A 22,113-nucleotide genomic window follows, 5' to 3' on the forward strand; every position below is an offset into this window, starting at 1 on the left:
TAGACACTCACATTTTTCATTTCTCACATTCACTTAAATGTAATTTGGATACAGCTGAGAGTAGCCAACACCACTAGCTCTTCCAGACACTTTTTAAATTTTCTTGCTCACTGTCAGCCCACTACAAGTATGATTTAATGCCTTTCATGTTATTGATGTGTCTCAAGTACTAGAATAGTACCTGGCACTTGCGAGGCACTGAATATATACTGACTGACAGAATGAAGCTCTGAATCCCAGCTAAAGCATTGTCTTAATTCACATTTCACAAACTATTTTAATCAATAAACCCCTTAAGTGAGTCTTTTAAAATTTCATGGGTGATTGCAACTCTCCAGCAAATAACGGATTGAAGACTTGGGAAATACACTAAGTTGCATGCAGAAAAACTTGCTGTGTCAGAAAATACAAAAGGGAATTTCACAAGGGAGATAATAAATATTTTCTTCTTTTGGTAGGTCAATCTTTTCTATTTTCATCTTCTTATTTGCAATCTGACTTACCTGTTTATTCCTCAAAAACTTTAGCAATATTTTATGTTCCTTAGATTGCACTTAAGAATACTCAGTGATTACTGCAGTTATTATAACGTACAGAATTAGTGGTTTCTCATTTTATTAATCCAAATTCACTAAAGTATTAAATGGTAGGGAAGGATGCATTAAGATTTTTACTACCATATTCATCAATTTTAAGACAAATTCTTTCATATAATAATATCTCTAAATTTTGGAATTATCTTACAATGGATGCATCTTAGCATTGTGTTGTGGTTTAACTGGCAACATTTTTGCTAAGTGGTACATAAAATACTGGTGTCTCACATCAAAGCTGTCTTAGGGTAATATTAGAAGCTGTAGTTCAAATTTTCAATTTCAAGCAACAATTTCCCTGTCCTCCCAGCCACTCTCCCAACATAAATATATAACTGAAGTGTTTAATTAGAAAAACTATCCAAACACAGTTCAATTTTATATAAAATATTTAATTTTTAAAACACAGGCTATTCATGTCACATAAATATCTTCAATTTTAGGTTAGCTGCTATAGTCAGCAGAATTATCAAGTGTGACTATTAAGAATAACTTAGATACTGTCACTTATAGCTCTAAGACTCACCATATTAAAATTTCAGATACTTGAATACTGTAGCTATTTTGCTAAATTTCAAAATATTTCTTCACTTCCTGCAATGTAGTTTTTATTATAAGTTGTTAGTACTCAACATTCAAATAAAAGCAAAATAATTTTTTCTTCCATTCATTTCTCCCCAACAAGAAAAAAATTCCATCAAAAAATAAAACAGTCAACTGACATCAACTCATTTTATAGCAGTAAAATGGTAAATTATCCACTTTAAAATACCCTTACTGTCTCCAAAGTAGAATGTTTCCCATATACTGTTTTGAAATGAAGGTTCACAAGTCAGATAAGAGGGCACAAGGTTAAAAGACTGACTTTAGAACTGGAGCAATTTCCACTCTATAATAGTTGTTCCAATTTTGAGATTCCAATCAAAAAATAAGTTACCAGGAGAACAATTAAAACAAATGGTTAATTGGCACAACTCTCATTTCCAGAGTCTATTTTTGCAGTTAGTGATAATGGAAACACTGGTTATTTACCTTTGGTTCCTTTCTAGAATTATTGTAATTGTGTGTGTGCGCTCATGAACAGTTAGACTTGACACCATGACAGTTTAAATAAGGGCTAGCCCATCCTTCGTTGCTTCTAATAAAAGAAAAAATGTTACAATGAACTAAAGTTGCTCTAAGTCTGGCAGAAGTCATAACAAATGTCACAGAAGGTGAGGGAAGGAAAAGAGGGTTTCTTCTCACTACTTTTTCTTTTTGCTTCAATAAATTCAATCTAGGCAATGTTTCTGGTTGACAAGTAAAGTGAACAGTTAATTTTTTCTTAAAATGGCAACTGTATAACTTGAAATATGGTGTTTGCCACCTCTCTCCCCATGAACTTCACTAGATTTATGTAAATTCTGTTATTATGCCTTACTTCTATGCTACTGCCCTCCAATTATGCATGGCAAAAGGAAACAGGGACAATATGGCAGCCTGAAAGAAAATGGTACTCTAAAATTCTCATTTAGCTCTTACTTTCAACCATTTAAATGACAAAACTTTTTAGAACTTCTCGGAAGTAACAAAAGGTACTGATTGGAGTTCTACTCCCTTTCTTTGTTCTCCTCTATCAAGAGACGGTGGTAGTGGAAGGTAACAGAGCCCAAAGACAGGCAGAAAAGGAGAAAGTGTGATGGCAGAGGGAATGGATCTAATAGGAACTGAACAGGCAGCCCCTAAACATGTGAGAGCTCCCTGCCTCTTCAATACAATGCATTGATTCCCTTTAGAAGACAAATGGGTGTAAAGGTTAACTACTTTTTCAGACCTTAAGCTTACCTGTTAAGGCACTTACTTACCCCTCCCCAGCCCACCCATATTTTTCATATAAAACCCACTATTTCATTTGAATGCATTTTGCTAGGCTATGATAATCTGCAAAATAAAACAAAAATAACGTTGACCATTTTTTTTTTATAAAACTGTTGCATCAAGAGAAAGGTTGTGTTTTATTTTCTGAAATGAGCACAAAGTACACCTTTCACAATAACACTGAAAGCAGGTGCAAAGACTGACAGTGACCTTTGACTAAAGGTAGCTTTGTAAAAAGAAAAATACCAAATAAATCAGTGCCCTTTCTGATTGTTGTAAAACTGGAGTGGGGAGGAGTTGGTTGTTTGTTACATAAAAGTTGGTCCAAACTTACAAAAAAAGCACAAATGTGCATAGTTCAGAAGATCTGCAGAGGGCCATAAAAGACTTTTATGTCCCTAAGATTAGCATCCACTTAAAACTGCAAGAATACAAAATAAAATTGTTAACTAGAATTTGTGAAGATGTACAATTAATAGATCTAGTTTTTAGAACAGCATGAATTTAAGCAAAGGTTTTTTTGTCTTTTTTTTACACTATTGTATGCAAGACCCTTTTCCACATAAAAATAAAGCTGTTGTTGAATTAATATTATTCAAGTCTCTTGGACTGCTGCCTTAAATTGCAGCTAGAAAAGTCTTTCCAGATAAAAATGATGTGCCTGAGGAAAAACAGATACTCAGTATGGTAACCCTCTGCCTCGACCTCTGCCAGTTGATGTGCTAATGTGTCCCCTGTATCCTTGTGAATATCCAGGTCCTTGGGCAGGAGAAGTCCAGGTTTGTCCATGCATGAGGCCGGGGCCACCCGGGTTTTCCTGTAAGTTACCACCATAGTTATAGTTGTGCATCTTTGCTGGCAAAGGATGAGTACTCTCTGGCCCTGTGGAAGGGTCACTGCTGTTTGCCAGGACTGCAATGGGGCCATGGCTATATTCAAATCTATGGTCCTTGTCTCCACTAAACAACATGGGACCAGTATTGAGGTAAATGTCTCCATATCCAGCTACTGAACTAGGAAATGACTCGGAAAAGGCAGAAGGCTGAGGTGGACCACCAGAATGAGATGAAGTAGTACTGTAGTTATCCAAAGACTGAATATCTGAGTTTCCAATGAAGCTACGTCGTTCCAATGGTGGAGCGGAGCTACCTCCTAGACCATCATTGCTAACATAAGGACCAGAAGAGAAAGAAGAAGATCCAAAATTGTCCTTGTAGTCTGAAGTGGGTACATAAGTGTCTCCTACTTGGTAATCAATACCGCCTTCTCTTTTGGGATCCTCCTGGGGCTGATGCTGAGCAAGAAGCTGTAACAGCGCTGCTTTCACTCCGGCATGAGGGTCAGTTAACGAAGAACTAGTGGTGGGTACATGCTGGTTTTCTGTCCGATAATCCAGATCTTCTTCGGTGACTGGTGGTGGTTCAGGTGGTTCAGGAGGTCGTTGATCAGGAGGCAGAATACGAGGCCGGTCTGGTTCTGGTGTGAGCTCCAATATCCTCATATCTTGGTGCTGAATGAGGTCATCTTGCCCTAAGTGAAACGAAGCAAAAAAAGAGAGTCAAAAGTTACCATGGAAAACTAAATGTTCAAAATAGTTGATGTTTCCTATGGGTGGTCCTAAAGATCATTAGAAGTTCCATCTCTGGCCAAAAAAAAAAAAAGGGAAGAGGTATATAAGTACTAATATTACCTGCTACCATTTAAGTCTATGATGACTGAAAAACTTTATTGTATTTGACTTTTCAAAGGTATGTCACATATACCTATTTATTGCTTGAAGAACAAAAGCTACTATATACATAAAGTTTCTGCTTTGGTCAATCATCCTGTTTTAGTTGGAGTAAAACATTACTTCTTAGCGATACGTTTACCTGAAAAAATCTATGGCATTCATAATGAGTTATATCACACATGGATAAACAAAGAAACCAACCTATAACTAGTGACCTGAAAATTTTCAGGACACCTAGCAACGCCACTGAACAGTACACATTATAGATAATCATGGATAGCAAGAAAACAGTGTGAACACAGCCGTGTTAGTGGTCTGCTATCTGCACACTCACCCGATACCGGAGTGCTAGGTTCTGGAGGTGGCCTGAGTTGTAATGATGCTTCGTGTCCCGATCCATTCTCCCTCTCTTCTAGTAGCACGTCTTTCTGCTTTGACTGCTGAGCCTTTATTAACTGAGTCAACAGAACTGCAAATGCACTCTGCACAGCCGCCTGGGTAGCATCAGTCTCCACTTTAGGCTGGATGCTCTGAGAAGAAGGCTGAATTCCTCCCAATGGTTTCGAAGACTCCTGTTGTGGTGTTGATGGATCTGTCTGTTTTTCACCTGTTACCAAAATTCCAGCAGGAAGGTTTATTTTATTTAGCTGCTGCTGAGTCTCAGAGTTTACCTTAATGTTCGACACTTGGACAAAATCAGCCATATTAACACTTGTTTTAGATTGTAGTAGGTTTAGTAGAATTGCCAATTCACTGTGGTTTAATTGTTGTCCAGGGCCTGTTGTTACTAAAGACAAAATCTGTATTAATCAGAATTCATAATTCAGAGCTCTCCTCTGCCCCCTAAAATGGCTCTGTATTACCCTATTAAAATGCACATTTGTGGCACAGTGTTTAAGAAATACTGTGAAAAGGGAATCTCAGTCTAGTTCAATTTCATGTACATATAAGACGTAACTGCACATAAATTTAAACAAAAAAGAAAAAGACTTGCAGTCCATTTTGAATAAATTATTTTTAGGGGTAAATACTTTAAAAGGAAAATCAAGACTACCACTAGAACCCCATACTATAGATATAATCAGGAAATATCACCTATGAATGGGAAATAGATGATGATGACAGCTAGTGTCAGGTACTTTCTAAATATTTTATTTCCTTTATTCCTCACAACAACCTTATAAGGCATAGCTCTATTATTAGCCCCATTTTTTTTTTACTGAAGAAGAAACTGACATCCAGGGAGACTAAATAACTTGCTCAAGGTCACAAACTCTGTAAGTGGCAGAGATGAGATTTGAACCCAGGTATTCTGATTCCAGAGTCTCAGCTCTTAACTACTCACTGTATTGCTTATCTCAAATAATGCTTATTATCTAAGAACCTAACTTTACCTTTGCAGTAAATTCAAACTAGGATGTTGTAGACTCTTTGATAAAATGTATTTTAGTTACTTTTTTTTAAGTTAAGTCACTTTGGGTAAGTTAGGAACTCCTACAGAAGCATGCTTACAATGTGCATATAAGATGGTATTAACTCATCACCAGTACAAGAGAGTCAGTTGTTTTTCTTTTTCCAATTTTCAGTTTAGACTTGTGACAGATTACACAGGCTCTTGTGCAAGCTTATCTGAGTCATATATAACAACAAGGCTTAAATGCATACAATACTATATATGTTAAGAGATAGTATAGACACTGAAAAGCAATTTTCATAACCGCATATGACAGACTAATAGAAGAGAAACCCCAAGAAGATGAAATGCTGATGATTAATGCTATCTTTTTATCTTTTCTCCTTATATATTTTGAGATACTTTTTTTTTTTTTTTTTTTTTGTGAGGAGGTCAGCCCTGAGCTAACATCCGCCAATCCTCCTCTTTTTTTTTTTGCTGAGGAAGACGGCCCTGGGCTAACATCGGTGCCCATCTTCCTCCACTTTATATGGGACGCCGCCACAGCATGGCTTACCAAGCAGTACTTCGGTGCGCGCCCGGGATCCGAACCAGCGAACCCCGGGCCGCCGCAGCGGAGCGCGCGCACTCAACTGCTTGCGCCACCGGGCCGGCCCCTTGAGATACTTTTTATTATTTCCTAATATTATTTTTAGATTAATTCAAAACAAACTTTTGCAAGTTCTTCTTGTAACCTGCAGACATTAATAAGGATCCAAGCTTGTTTACTACACCCCAAGAGTCAGTTTTTCTCATTTTCCCTTTCATTTCTCTATTAGCAGAGGCAGTCTCTGAGTGAGCTCAGAGAAGTTATTCTTTAACTATGGTGTCTCCTCTCCAGGAGGGGCATTTTCTTATTTCAAGACACTGATGATGAAGAAATCAGAGCAAAGAGGATTCATTCCTATTTCAAAAAACCAAAATTCTCACTTCTTAATAGTAACAGTTACAAAAAAAAAAGGAAAACAAAAAATAAAAGGAAGCTCTCAACCATCAATAGGGTTGTTAAATAGGTTAGAGCTAAGAAATAATAACAAAATGAGCTCAGAAAGGGCAATTCATTTTTTACCAGCTAAAACAGAGTGAAATAGCTACCCTCTATTCCACTAGGTTTGCTGGTGGAACAAGGATGTCAGTTCCATGAAGAGGAGTAGAAATAAAGACGTGATAGTCTTGTTAAGGAATATGACAAGGGGCGCCTGGGACACCTGACCACCATCCAAATTTTCTATTACTGCAATCTCAAATCCTTTTTCAGTAGTAGATAGTACATAAAACATGTAACATAAATACAAACTACGAAAACTTCCTGTTGCTTCTCTTCTGCCTTTCTCCAAATTTTACATGTTTTTAACATGAAGAGAAATAACATTGAACTTGATACAGCTAGCCCTCATTGTATACAACAGATGTGTTCTCCAAAGCTATGTAAATCAAATATTTTCATGTATAAAGGGAATTCAGTATTCCAAGAAACTCTGAATAATATTGAACAACAAATAACAATTGCTTTTTTTTTTTTTTAATTTTTATTTATTTATTTTTCCCCCAAAACCCCAGTAAATAGTTGTATCTCATAGCTGCACATCCTTCTAGTTGCTGTATGTGGGACGCGGCCTCAGCATGGCCGGAGAAGTGGTGCATCAGTGCGCGCCCGGGATCCGAACCTGGGCCGCCAGTAGCGGAGCACGCGCACTCGACCGCTAAGCCAGGGGGGCCGGCCCCTGCTTTTGTTTTTTAAAGTAATATGTATCAGCACTTTAATGTAGTCTGACCAAGGCCAAGTATAAACTCGTAGACTACATGGAAAAGCATTAATGGTAATCTTTCTCAAGCTTTCTCAGCTTATCTACCATATATTTATACTCAACCACCAAAAGTTCAATCTAACTCACAGACCTGTTTTATTCAACTGATCAATATTTACCCATCGCTTAATAAGTGCTAGGCTACTTTTTCATGTTTAATAGATCACCACCTCCACAAACACACATATTTTTTCATATCAGTCTCTGTCTTCATAAAAAAAATTAAGCTAAATTTGAATGCTTTCTGGATTCTTCAGGTAAAATGAGGGAGTGGATCCCATTAAAATGAGGGAGTGGATCCCATTTTTTAAAAAGTGGTTAACTAAATGAGAGAATGAGTTTAACAGCACTTCTGACAACATTAAAGAAGCTGATTTCTTATGAAGACGCTTACTCTTAGAGTCAGAGGAAGAAATTTAAGTTTCCCAAAGCTACCCTTCTTTATCATACTTCAAGTCATTTTTGGCACAGTATTAGATTCCAATCTTTGAGATTCTATAATATAATGGGAATTATATTATATTAAGAGTGATCTGAGGACATTATAAACAGTATGAAAGAGCTCCTCTTATACTTTTTGGCTGTTTTCCTATATCTTCCTATTCTTTAAGCATCCAGACACTGAATGCTGAGGTTCTCTGAGAATAGTGTTAGTAAAAGACCTACTGACTTCTGCTCTAGGGGGAAAAGGAAATAGAAAAATCTGACCAATCACTAATCATATGTAATTTGATGCTTTCTTTATAAGTTAATCTTACCTTGAAATTGCTTAATATTGTGGTGTCAGTGGCAGTAAAACGCCTGTACTGGCACACAAACAAATAACAAGGAAACATCAAGTTCAGCGAATAAACCTTAATGTTCGACTTTTAGCCACAAAATGCTTCAACACTAGAACAATATAATCAACGCTAGCCACAAAACAACGTGAAGAAAACCAAGCCACGGAAGCGTTACTGACCAGGTGCTACATTCGAGTTGCCCTGAGATTTCAGTTGTGAAGACGGCAGCACACCCTGTGGTGTGTTGGTTCTGCTGTCATCCAAGCCCAGAGACAAGTCCTTTCTGGGGGCTTTAATTGTGGAAACATCATCAGTCATGCCCATCTGCTTCTGTCTTCTTCGTTTTTTACTCCATAACTCATGACAATCTTGCCATAAAGGAAGGCTGAAAATAAACAGTATTAAATTGTTTGTCAATGACATTTTTTGACAGCAACAAAAAAATGTTAATATTTACTACATGGCACCAAAGCTGCCACCCCACTCTCCTGCAAGTTGTTCTTGAAGACTTCATACATAAGCTTTGTAAACTTCAATAAAAATCATCCTTGATGCCCCACCTCCTTCAGGGCTTCACCTTTATAGACAGACTATTTTTCTGCAGCTTCTGAATAAGCAACAAGTAATCATTTGTTAAAACTATTAATGAAGAATATACGTTCATAAAAGTAGGTTAGTATTATCCTTGGTGTAATCTTTTAAAGCCAATTCTATCACAGTATATCATACACTGAATAGGATATGAAAAAAAGGGCAAAAAATATGCCATTTGCAGAAACTATAGACACAGGATTAAAAAGTAGTATAGGCTAGGACATAACATCTGTGAAAAACTTTCTAGTAAGCTTTTTACTTTTTAATACCCTCTTATTTGCTTTTATAATCAAATGCTCTAAAATTAAACTGATGCTACAGAGGAGTTTCAAAAATATGTAATCCAGGCTCATTACTCATCAACAAAGAGTTCTGAATAACTAGCAACTATCAAAATTACCCACAATTCTACCTTAATGTAATTTCATAAAACTGCAGAATAACTTTTGCTTAAAGAAAAACATAAATATTTGATTTATACATGTTTTCTCCTTACCCTAATGAAAAATCCAGTGGGAAGGTACTATTATATCTATTTTAAAGATGAGAAAATTGAGGCTTGGAAAGGTTAATAAACTTGCCCAGAATATCTACAAATTCCCTTAAGCAGCCCCAACCTGGTGACAGATAGCTGTAGTCGTCAAACTGGTTATGTTTACCTCTAGGAATACATGGAGACTTTCTATGGGGGTATACTTGGAATTGTTTTAAAAGAATTTCCATATCCATATGTCCTCTTTTCTAAAACTGGTCTTTGAGAATGGCCTGCACGTTCAGCAAGTTCTTTCACACCTCCTCTTTCACAATTCCTCTTATCTAATGTTATAAAATAAAGGCATATGCAACAATATGGTCGAATCTTAGCAATATAATATAATAAGTTAAAAAGGTCATTCCCAAAAGATTACATACAGCATGACACCCTTTTATATATTTAAAAACAACTAAAATTTTAAAATATAACTTTTTATGAGTACATATAGATGGCAACAAAAAGTATATACAAAAGAAAACAGGGATGATGGTTACCTCAGGTGGAGAAAGGCAAGGGGATAGGTCGTGGTGGAGGAGAGGATATGATATGATTAAAGTAGGTTATTTTCAAGGCTGTAGCTTTTATTTGGTAGGTTCATGGCTGCTTATTAACATCATTTAAAATAACTAATTAAATTAAGTAACTAAAAGAAAAAAAAGAGAGCCATGCATGGACCAATGATGAGTGACACAAGGATTATGATTAAACCAAGTCTATGCACCTGAGGTCCAAAAACAAAACAAAGGCATACCTCTCAGCCATCTTACTATGGTGCATTGCCTCAGCGTGTAAAAACCTCCTGGAGTAACAAACAAAGGGACAGTTTGAAATATTTATCCTGGGAACCTTTAAGGCATCATAAACCCACCAAAGACTTTCCTTTCTCTGTGTGAGTGTGTGTGTGTGAGTGAGATGTGTGGGCTTAGCCTCTGTTGAGATATTCTGAATTCAGATATACTGCAGTACTGCAGAGTGGGGTAACTGAAGTGATTTCACCTCTTCCATCCTGATGTTCAGGGAATGCACTGCTCTTGTGGGAGAGTTCCATGAGAGTAAAGCAAAGAAATCCACTAAAAAGAGCTCTTGTTCCCTGCCACAATTTAAAGGTAGGAGATTCTTTATGGATGATCTCAACACTCATCTCTAAGAAAGACAAATAATTACCCAACAAATAGGTATAATGGTATAGGTTAGTGACGCTAACTCTCAGATGCACCAGGAATGTTTTCCAGGATCACCCAATTTTTATGTGCTTTTCTGAAGGTTCAAATACTGGCTCAGCCACTTACTTACTGTGTCTCAACAGGCAAGCAACTTGATCTCTGTGCCTCTGTTTCCTTATCTTTAAAAATGGGATTAAAAATACAATCTACTGGGGCCAGCCCCATGGCCTAGTGTTTAAGTTTGGCACGCTCTGCTTTGGCGGCCCGGGTTTGTGGGTCAGAGCCTGGGCAAGACCTATACCACTCGTCGGTGGCTATGCTCTGGCAGCGCCCCACATACAAAATAGAGGAAGACTGCGTACATGTTAGCTCAGGGCGAATCCTCCTCAAGCAAAAAGAGGAAGATTGGCAACATCTGTTAGCTCAGGGCAAATCTTCCTCAGCAAAAAAATATATATATATACAATCTACCTTATGGGGTAAAGGTAATACTGTATGTTAACATATGTAAGCGCTTGGACAGTGCCTTTCACATAGTAGGCAGTATATGCACGTTTGATACCATTTATCATAATTTGATAAAGTAGTTTAAAACTATTTTTATCAAATCATATTATGAAATATTTATTCCAATTATAATTGATCGTATTTTATGAATTGTTTAATGCTTTTTACTTGCTGTTAGGAAAAAATAAAATTAAAGGCTGCCAGTCTAATTCACTTTTTTAGCAATGTATACTTTTTTCTTTTCATTAAATACATCAGAAAAGTTTGACAGAGCATCTAATATAATTGTTACTTTTTATTTTTTTTATACCTCACTCTCATTTGATTATTCCTAAAAAACTGATCATGAGTTTAATACATACACATTATTTCCCAAAGGAATATCAAGCCTTTCTTCATACTCCTTACCTCATAAATAATTTATAATTTTAACTACCCATTACATATTACAAAATGAGAGATGTTATGTTGTTTATATAACTTTTTATTTAAATATTACGTCAATATCATTATAATTTTGACCTGATTGTTTTAGTAATGTATCTAACAAGACATATCCCATAATTTATTACTGGTTTACATAATGTTCACCAAAATGTGTATTAACATGTTTATTTTTAATGGAAAAATGCAATCAGGTGTGTTCTGATAAAAATTAAGTGAATTTAGATGATGTGTTTGACAATATGGACAGTGGTTCCAATTAGGTTATGTGGTAACCTAACCACATAAACAGAATGGGACACATCTATAGTTCCAAGGTTTTGACAAAAACATATATTTTAAAAATGTAATAAGAAACACAATTTAACAAATGGATTGGCAAAGTAGCACTGAAATAGTTGACTTCCTAACTTTTTCTAAGTATAGTGAATCAAACAAGTGCTAATAAAAGAAAAAGTAACAGCTATAAGAAGTCATTTAATAAGTATTGGTAAAGTTTCTTTGGTTTATTTTATCAAAATTTGAAAAAATAAATGATTAATGACTAGATAAAAAATCTTTCTGCAAGTCATGTGGTTTCCAATTCTTCACTGTCAAAAAAATTAAAGGAGGAAGACTCTTAAGTTGACATCTGAAAGGTCATTAAAATAATTTTGATGACAGATCACTATGTGATTTTTAAGACATGATGCGGAAGGAGTTCAAAGAAGTCAGTCCTATAACTATGACAAAACTCCATGCATTCTCAAAAGCTTATTTATAAGAGGTACTTATAAAAATAAAAAATAAGGGGCCGGCCCGGTGGCGCAAGCGGTTAAGTGCGCGCGCTCCGCTGCGGCGGCCCGGGGTTCGCTGGTTCGGATCCCGGGCGCGCACCGACGCACTGCTTGGCAAGCCATGCTGTGGCGGCGTCCCATATGGGGTGGAGGAGGATGGGCGCAGATGTTGGCCCGGGGCCGTCTTCCTCAGCGAAAAAAGAGGAGGATTGGCGGATGTTAGCACAGGGCTGATCTCCTCACAAAAAAAAAAAAAAATAAAAAAATAAAAAATAAAAAATAAAAAATAAAATTACGATTAATGTGGAATTATGTCTCATTCTAGAGTAAGTAATATTCATCAATAGCTGTGCAAATTACTTAGGGAAAAAAAATCTCAGCCCTATCTATCTCATTAGGTTGCATTTCCAACAAAATTTACTAATTTTTTTCTTTTTTAAACTGAAATATGTACGACTAATATTCGCAATGATAATTTAATCAAGAAAAAAAGAGCTTTCTTGTCAGAGGAAATTTTTTTAAATTAAATTTCCATTTATATACAAATAATTGTTCTAAAGAAATACAACAGGGTAATCAATAAAATACTTTCAAACATAAATATGTTACATTAAAAACCTGAAGAAGCAAAATAAGTTCAAGATGAAAAAAGAACAATGTCCCATTGTTGAAGAGTTTGTTCATACATTTTCTAAAGTGAATGTTGGTGAATATCAAAATGCTAAGATATTCTGATTCCACTGGATACATTTACAAGAGTAATGTAACTGCTCCATTTAAAAGTGTCAACATTTATGATACACTGAAAACTACATCTTTTGCAACTAGTTGAACTCTTGTTTTAAAAAGTTTAGGTATCAATTAAAAATGTGCTCGATACAGTTTTACCAGAATTCTTTCATATGGACCACTTAAACCAAGATATCAACTTAGTATTACAAATAATGGGAGAAAAATGTCACTATATTCCTCTTGATATAATACAGCAGGAAGCACACATCACTACCTAGGCAGTGTTCTTACCAAAAAAAAAAAAGTTACTCTAATTCTGAAAGCAAACAAAGCCAGACTGTAGAATGTTTTACAAAACAGCTAGCTTGGACTCTTCAAAAATGTCAATGTCATAAAAGCCCCCTTAGTGATTAAAGACTGAAGAGACATGACAACTAAATGAAATGTGTGAGCTCTGAACGAATTCTTCATCCAAAAAAAGAAATAAAAAACAACAGGCTATAAAGGAACTTATCAGTTGGCCTGAATATGATGACCTACCTCATAGATATATAATATGCCCAATCTAAGCGATAAGCGGAAGAGCCAGGATGTGAACTCCAAAGCCCATGTCTGTTCATTCACAATAGGCTAATTGTATTATATGGAAACATTTTATTACTATAGGGATAGGCTTGCTTTTATGATGCTCGTTATCATTTTTAAAATTACTAAGAAAATTCCTACAAGGTTTTTAGATCCTATCAAGGAGAACCAAACAGACTGCTTTATTCCCTCTCCTTTCCCCAAATCAATTCTAGAGAAATTACAGGAGCCACAAAGGAGTGAAGGGTCAAAAACCTAGCTATTCTGACTCCCAAGATCTATGCATTTTCCCCCATCAGACAATAAATTCATTCTATACGAGCTTTTATATTCAATGACAAGGATTTTCTATTGTGTAGTATGCTAAGGAGTATTTCAGAACTTCTCTTTCATATTGGATTAACTTGAATGTGAGAGCTGGCTCCACCCTTGACTACATTTGTATTCTTGGGCAAGTTTCTTAACCTCTTTGAGCCTGCTTCCTCCTCTATAAAATGGTGATGATAATAATAATACCCACCTGATAGAATTATAAAGATTAATGTAATACGTGAAAAATGCTTAGCACAGCACTCAAAATTTTAGCTATAGCAACTAGCAGTAGCATAAGAGGTAGCAGTGGTAGAAGTAGTACTAGAATAATAGCAGCAGCAGTAATATTTTCTTAGAGTTGAAATACATTAATAAAATTACCTAGAGGAAGGCTGTTTTTGCTAATTCTATGGTTAGCTGAACATTAAAAGCAAGGTTCTGCATTCTAGATGTAAAAATTATGTGTACTACTGCTATTCTATTTCTTTTTATTTATTCTATTTCTTTTGAATTAACTAATCATGGAAAAACTTCTTTTTGTTATATATAGATGTTATTAAAACTGTCCAGATTCTGCCTACATGGGATCTAATATAACAAAAAGTCACTTACTCTGGTGGAGGCATTTTTGAAGGTTCCACATCTCGTAGGAACTCGCACTGAAGAGCCTGTTCTGCAGTGCAGCGCTTACTAGGATCCAAGGCGAGCATGTAATCAAACAAGTCTAGTGCAGCTGCAGGAATACTGGCATGAGAGGATTACAAGAGTCATACATGTTCTTTGACACAAGTTTAATGTTTCTTTAGAAGCTTATTTTAAATATCAGCATTTTATAACACGTTCGCAATACTTTATTCCAATAAATTCCAAATTCTACTTTGAAGAAATATTTTCACATAATTTTGTAACTATTATTCTAAATAATTTGAAATTTGGCAAACAACAGTGTATTTTATTACTCTATGGGCAATTTGCTGCTGTAACATAAATTAAGAACTGAATAGAATAGTCTCCTACAACAAAATAAAAATCTGAGCTGAATTTGAAAGCTGTTTCATTAAAATTTAAAATGATATTATTAAAGTTCTTTCACGTAAGCACCAAATCAAACACCCAACCCCAAATTACTTATTCCCGAATAATGGTGAAATGGTAATTTGCATGTAACAAAGGGAAATTCAAAATTAAATGATATAGAAGAATTGTGATAGGTCTACCTTGGGTCAATATAGAGTGATATTTAGAATTCACAAGAAATAGCGCAAAAAAAAAAAATTCAATGCAATATAGATATTTAAGCATCCCCTTCTTACAAAACAAATTCTTCTCTTAACTTTCGACGATATTGCTTCTTTGGTTTCATGGTGTTGAAATACGGTAGTTTGATTACATCAGGCCACACTGCAGGACATGGACTCCCACATATACGGCTAAATAATACACAAAAAGAAGAACATCACTATAAACTACGTAGAAAAAATAATACATACTACTGCTATACAAAACATAAATTCATTTTTAAATACACAAAAGTTGAAGTTCTGATACAATGTATAAAAAGTTTCATTAAATATTTTAGTCATCCCAACTTAATTACTTGTTTTAAGAAATCAACTTATTTTTGGTGGATGCTTCTAACTCTCCAAACACCCCCAAAGAGAGTCTTCATATTTGCAAAATTAAATCTTAAAACACAGGTAACACTCAAAATATGTTGACTGTATTTTGAACCAACAGAAAAAATTTTATGCCAATAAATTAAGGAACTAGAGTTTAGTATACATCTTTCTCTGGTTGTATCTGAACACCTCTTCTCATGAATATAAGGAAGTTTGCAATAATAGCAGGAACGGTTTTCCTACACTCAGGAAGGTAACTGTACTTGTAAAGACTGCTGCTGAATTTTATCAACAGGAGGACCCTAAAAGTAACATTCTCGAAACATACAAGTTCTTCAATTTTAGTGCCACTGATTTCAAGGTATTTAGAAATTTTAACTGCTTTACTCTCTGCTTATCTATACCTTGAAAACCCTCAGTATTTTTGTATTAATTAGTAAGTGCTTGTTATGGCAATTTGTAGAAGAAATGCTATATAACAAATAGGTAACTCCAGCTGGTAAACACTTACAAACTAACTGATTTTGGTAATATACAGATGAAAAATTGGTTAAAGATGCTTGAGTATATCAAATCTCAAGGATAAATGTACACTGTATATAAAATTATCAGCTGCTCTTCATATGTAAAAAGAAAAGGTCCATGCATCACTGACTAAAAGTAAAAATATTCTATACACACATAAATGTAAATGCATGCACTGGTGTGTCTAAGCACGTGAGGACTACAGTTGCCAGACACTCTTTAGCTGAGCTTTAGAATGCCACCTCAGAAACATACATTTAATGAGACAACCTCTCACGTTTTTTAAGCTGTATGTCACTGAAATTGTGTTTGTTTCAATATATTTTAGCATATTTTTTAACCCAAGCCTTTTAAAAGGTATTAAGACCTTATTCCTTGTACATTCCAGTCTCTTCTTCCTTACAACCCGGTTTTCACAACCTCCTCAAAAATATAGTGGCTTTCATAGGAAAAAGGGCAAAACTCGGGAGCATGGCTTTCTATGATCTGCTCCCAAACTGCCTTCCTAGTCTCATCTCCCAGTTCATCTCTCCCCACAGAACCACCACTCCTCCATGTCTACCCTCATATTCCTTCTCCCCATATTCTACCTAGCTGAATCCTTTTCATTTCTCAAGATTCAGATCACAAGTAATCTATTCAACGAGTTCTTCTGTATCCCCAGTGTTACTCAGAATGGTCACTTGTTGCATGCTGTTTCTTTTGACACTATTTCATCCTGCTTTGTATTTTAGTTGTTTATATGTCTGTTTCTTTTACTAAATTATCATTCAGGAACCATGTCCCTCACTTTTGTATACTTTCCCAAGTAACTACATAAACATAATTAATTAATCCCAGGCAGACTGATGTGTATTATAACTGAAGTATAAAGTATATTGGAATAAAGGAAATGAAGGATACTTTCAACTGCAGAAATACAAGAAAATGGACTCAAGTTAGGGAAGGGTGCAGAATTTTGTCTATAACTCTAAGATTAAGTAAATAACAGGCAGGTGGGAAAGGGAATAAAGGAAATATGTTACTGGCAAAGAGAAGAGCACAAGCAAAGGTGTGGAAGTAGCAAAATGTAGGCATTTGGGAGGAAGACTGAGGAAACCAATATAGATAGAATTTAGGGCTCAGGGAGGTTTAGCAGGAGGCACAGACTGGGGTCACACAATACAGTCTTAAGAGGCAGTTTGCCTAACTACAATGAAAACAGACTTTGAAAACAAACTTTAGAACTGAATCCTGTATATGATATTCGTCAAATTGCACACTGCGTAAGAATCTGTTTCTTTTTCTGTAAAATGGAGATTAATTTTACTTTGAAGTTGTGAAAGTGAATGAGCTTGCATCTGGCCCATTAAATGCCTTATAATGAGTTTCATTACCTCTTAGCTAAAAGTTTCAATTATTTTATTATACATGTTGTGAAAAGACATGAGTAGTGAAGTTATCTAATTGGTAGCAGCATACAGGATGGAACAGACATTCTGAGGCAGGGAAAGTTAACTAGAAACTAGGAAAACAGACATGACAGCAATTGTTGATAACTGCGTTATCAGCAAAATCTGTGCCTGATGGCTAGCCAGCTATATACCAAAATCATGTACCAAAGATGTCTTGAAATGCATCATATACTAAATCCCCAAATATCTGAGGTCTATTTTGGGATCTATTCTGATCTACTGATATATCTACTCTGGTGTCAATACCATATGGTAGCTTTATATTTTTTATAAGGCCGACAGGACAAACTCCTCCATCTACCCATTCTTCGACTTCCCAGAATCTTCTTACAGATGAAACGTAGAATCAATACTGTCGTCCTCCAAAAGTACGAGAACCCTATTGGGATTCAACTACTGCTCTGAATTTATACATTAACTTAGAAAAGATTGCTATCTTTACAAAATTTAATATTTCTATCCCAGAAATGTTCAATTTTATATTTCTTTTTTATATATATGTATTCAATTAGATCTTGTATTTTTTTATGGGTTTTATTTTTCGCTTTTTTGAATGTGTTCATATGCCTATTATAAATTTCCTAAGCAGTAACTAGGAAAGTTTTGTTATAGGAATGGTTCAAAATTTGACATACAAAATTTTAGGTAACCATCTGAGATTCTATGGTTCATAACAGTTTTAGTAGTTGTTTCTTTGAGGCTTTCCAGGTTTACAACCATATCACCTATAATCAGATTTATATGTATGTTTTTTTGATGTGCATATCTTTTTTTTTTGTGAGGAAGATCAGCCCTGAGCTAACATCCGTGCTAATCCTCTTTTTGCTGAGGAAGACCGGCTCTGAGCTAACATCTATTGCCAATCCTCCTCCTTTTTTTTTCCCCCAAAGCCCCAGTAGATAGTTGTATGTCATAATTGCACATCCTTCTAGTTGCTGTACGTGGGACGCGACCTCAGCATGGCCAGAGAAGCGGGATCCGAACCTGGGCCGCCAGTAGCGGAGCACGCGCACTCAACCGCTAAGCCATGGGGCCAGCCCTGCATCTCTCTTTATCATTTTGGTATGTTACATTATGTGGCAATTTCCAAAAATGTTAAAATGATAATGGTGCTACACAATACTGGGTAATTTTGTTTTGTTTCTGATTTTAATGGAAGTACTTTCATTGTTTACCACTGGGAAGGATGATGACTTCTGGTTTGAGAAACACAACAGATAAAGATATTCACAGACACAGACACACCAATTTACACATATAATTCTGTTAAGAAAGCGTTCATTTTTATTCCTTTTTACTATGAGTTTTATTTTTCTGGCTTTTAAATTTTAAAAGGATACTTTAGTTTTATCAGTTTGAATTGCAGAAACTTTATTATAATCATCATCTGCATTTTCTTCCCTGGCCTACTAATGTCATGAATTAAGAGATTTCCTAATATATATTCATCCTTACATTCAAAAGAGGAATACCTCCTAGTAAAAGTACTACTATTTTAGTGAAATGCTATATTCTACTTGTTAATTTAGATGTTTTGCATCAATATTCATATGTGAGATTGCTATATAGCAGCAGTTCTCAAAAATGGGGTCCAAAGACCCTGGTGTCCCCTAGACTCTTTGGGGGTCTGGCAGATCAAAGGTATTACTAAGACATTATTTGCCTTTTTCAATATGTTGACTTTGCACTGATGGTACAAAGGCAATGGTGGGTAAAACTACTGACACTTTAGCATGATTCAATGCAGTGACACCCAACTATTAACAGTAAGTACTCTTCGCTACCACACAATCAGAGGCGGTGGGGGGCAATTTCATTTAAGAATGTACTTCTTATTGTTCGGGCTGGCCCGGTGCCGTAGTGGTTAAGTTTGCGCGCTCCAATTCAGCGGCCCGGGGTTCGGAGACTGAATCTCGGGTGCGGACTGATCCACCACACATCAAGCCATGTTGTGACAGTGTCCCATATACAAAATAGAGAAAGATGGGCACAGCTGTTAGCTCAGGGCCAATCTTCCTCAACAAAAAGAGGAAGACTGGCAAAAGACGTTAGCCCAGGGCCAGTCTTCCTCACCAAAAAAAAAAAAAAGAGAGAGAGAGAGAAAGAGAATGTACTTGTTGAAGCAGTAAAATTATTGTTATTAAATCCTAACACATGAGGATACATCTTTTTAATATTCTTAGTGATGAAATAGCAAATACTCATAAAATACTTCTGCTGCACAACAAAGTCTGACAGTTATCTTGAGAAACACTCGTGCAATTATTTATCTGAGTTGCAAGCTGAAGTAGTTGCTTTATTCATGGACCACCATTTTTACCTGCAAGAACAACTATGGTCATTTCAGACTTGCGTATCTGCCAGACATTTTCTCAAATATGAACAAAGTCAGCTTGTTACTTCACAGAAGACAACTGCAGTATTTACTGTCGATTATAAAATCTGAGCTTCCAGGAGAAAAGAGAATACTAGAAAACTTATATTTACACCATGAACTTGACAGCTTTACAATAAACACCTAAAGGTTTTTCTGTTGAGATTAGTGGTGATAATAAATATTATATAATGAAATGTTACACTTGGAAGCTCTGCTCGATTCATCAATCCAATATTTTCTAATTGACCAATATAAAATGTTACAAAATCATCATAGGTAAAAGATCCATCCAGAGTGCAAAACCGACCAATGGATTTCAATATATTAGAGTACAAAATATTCCTTCATATGGTTTCAGATTGCACATTATAACTAATCTATAAAAATTACCACTTATTTACTGCAGTTTCAAAGAAGAATAAGCACAATTATCTGAAAAGACTATTGAAAACAGCGTATCACAGATAAGAAGATCCAGATGTTACTTTATTAAGCCTGACATTAAAAGATACATAAAAATGTAAAACAATGCTACTCATTTCACCAACATTTATTGTATAATTAAAAATGTTAACATATTGTTTTAAAATGAATTAATAAATATTTTTAATTTCTCAGTTTTAATTTCTAATATGGTAAATATCAAGATAAAACTAATAAACAAAAGCTCCTGGGATCTTTCATAATTTTTCACAGTGTAAAGAAGTTCTGAGACCAAAGAGATTAAGAAGAACAAGTCTACAGAATTTTTTATGCTATTATGAAGGTATACTTGCTTCATTTTAAAAAACATGGGAACTTTCCTTCTTTTCCTATATTCTGAAACAATCAAAGCCTATGCCTTTAAAGCTTTTAAAATTTCACTTGTGTGACCATCTAGGTCTGAGGCGGTGTGTGTGTGTGGGGGGGGTGTTGGATAGAGAGCAGCAGGATTCTTTTCCTTCTGATCTACTTTTAATTTCTCCCATGGTAAGTGTTTTATTTCATAAGCAATGCACATTGTGTGGCATGAAGGTTCTTTTTCTGGCTGCTGGAAGGCTTCAAGTGTCACTCTCGTGTAAAACATTTCTGCCCTCATTTATCCCATTTTATCCCCACCTATTTTTCTCACTCTCTTTTGCCATCACTTTTCCATACTTTCTGGAACAAGGCAAAGTACAAATAACTTGACCTCTGTGGTGTAAAGCTCTTTAAGACAGATTCTGATTAGTATTCTCACCCTTGATCAGTTTACATGTATTTGTACAATGGCGACCCTAAATCTCATCATTGCTGAGGCTTTCCATTAGGGAAACATCCCAGCATTACTGCAAATAAGATGTGGGGGAGAACTATGCATTAGGACAAGTACATTTATTTAATTCTTACAACCTTAAGTATATTATCAGTCCTGTTTTACTTGTGAAGAAACAAACTTAGAATATTATGGAACTTACCCTAAGTCACAAGAGCAGGAAGCAGCTGAGCTGGAATTAGAACCCAGGTCTGTAAGATTCCAAAGCCCACCCCTTTCCATATACTCTGCTGCCCCCTTCAAATCAGGGAGATTTGTTTCTTGTATCAGAAACTTCCTTTTTTTCTTCATGTTTTAAAAATAATTAACATTATAGAATCAAAGTTGAAGCGTATTTTTAAATTATTATAAATAATGGATGTATTATCTACCAAACAAAAACATTCTGAAATATATAAACTAGAAAGTAAAATAGTCCCCTCCCTAGCCCTCTCACAAGTCCACGTTCAGATTAATAATTTCAGACTCTTTTGATGTGTCTGTTTTACCTAAATCGGATCAAACCAAACATAGCCTTCTCTTGAAAAAACTGCTTTTTTCATGTAACTATGTTGCTTTTTCACATCAATATCTCCAGATCGACAATTTCCTTTTTAATAACTTTACACTATGCCTCTACGTGGATGGCCTGAGCTTTCCCTCTTTTCCCATATGGTTCATTAACTGACTTAACATGTTCATAAGTAACCCAAGGACACTCATGCCTCAGGATCTTTCTACTTTGCTGTTTGTTTCCTCACTTCATTCAGATCTTTGCTCAAATGATAACCGTATGGGAGAGACCTTCCCTGACTCTATAAACAATACTACCTCCTATCATTTTCTATCCCCATGCACATATCACCACCTGATATATTTTGTTTATTAATTTGTTTGTTTTGTCTGTCTACCCCAACTAGAAAGTAGAAAAAGTTGAGTGCTGGTTGCTAGGCACTGGGTATACAACTCCTACTCGCCACTGTATCCTCACT

At 35.6% G+C, this 22,113-nt stretch overlaps 1 protein-coding gene across 2 annotated transcripts in view; it reads right to left on the reverse strand.

Annotated features, from left to right (window-relative positions):
* Window positions 1-2,568: 2,568 nt before the first annotated feature.
* The window catches only part of CDK13 (cyclin dependent kinase 13), a 115,183-nt gene continuing 95,638 nt past the window's right edge, over window positions 2,569-22,113 (reverse strand). Inside the window, exons 10-14 of one of the 2 annotated variants that reach the window (XM_058570643.1) lie at window positions 15,187-15,303; window positions 14,486-14,617; window positions 8,405-8,610; window positions 4,517-4,789; window positions 2,569-3,980 (exon numbers count right to left, since the gene is read on the reverse strand). In XM_058570643.1, coding sequence (XP_058426626.1) covers window positions 3,130-3,980; window positions 4,517-4,789; window positions 8,405-8,610; window positions 14,486-14,617; window positions 15,187-15,303 — 1,579 coding nt within the window. In that variant the 3' untranslated portion in view covers window positions 2,569-3,129. Of the gene's footprint in view, window positions 3,981-4,516; window positions 4,970-8,404; window positions 8,611-14,485; window positions 14,618-15,186; window positions 15,304-22,113 lie in introns of both variants that reach the window. The other variant, XM_058570633.1, reaches the window with a different exon arrangement.

This window comes from Diceros bicornis, chromosome 3 (genome assembly GCF_020826845.1).
Source record: "Diceros bicornis minor isolate mBicDic1 chromosome 3, mDicBic1.mat.cur, whole genome shotgun sequence".
Lineage (NCBI taxonomy): Eukaryota > Metazoa > Chordata > Mammalia > Perissodactyla > Rhinocerotidae > Diceros > Diceros bicornis.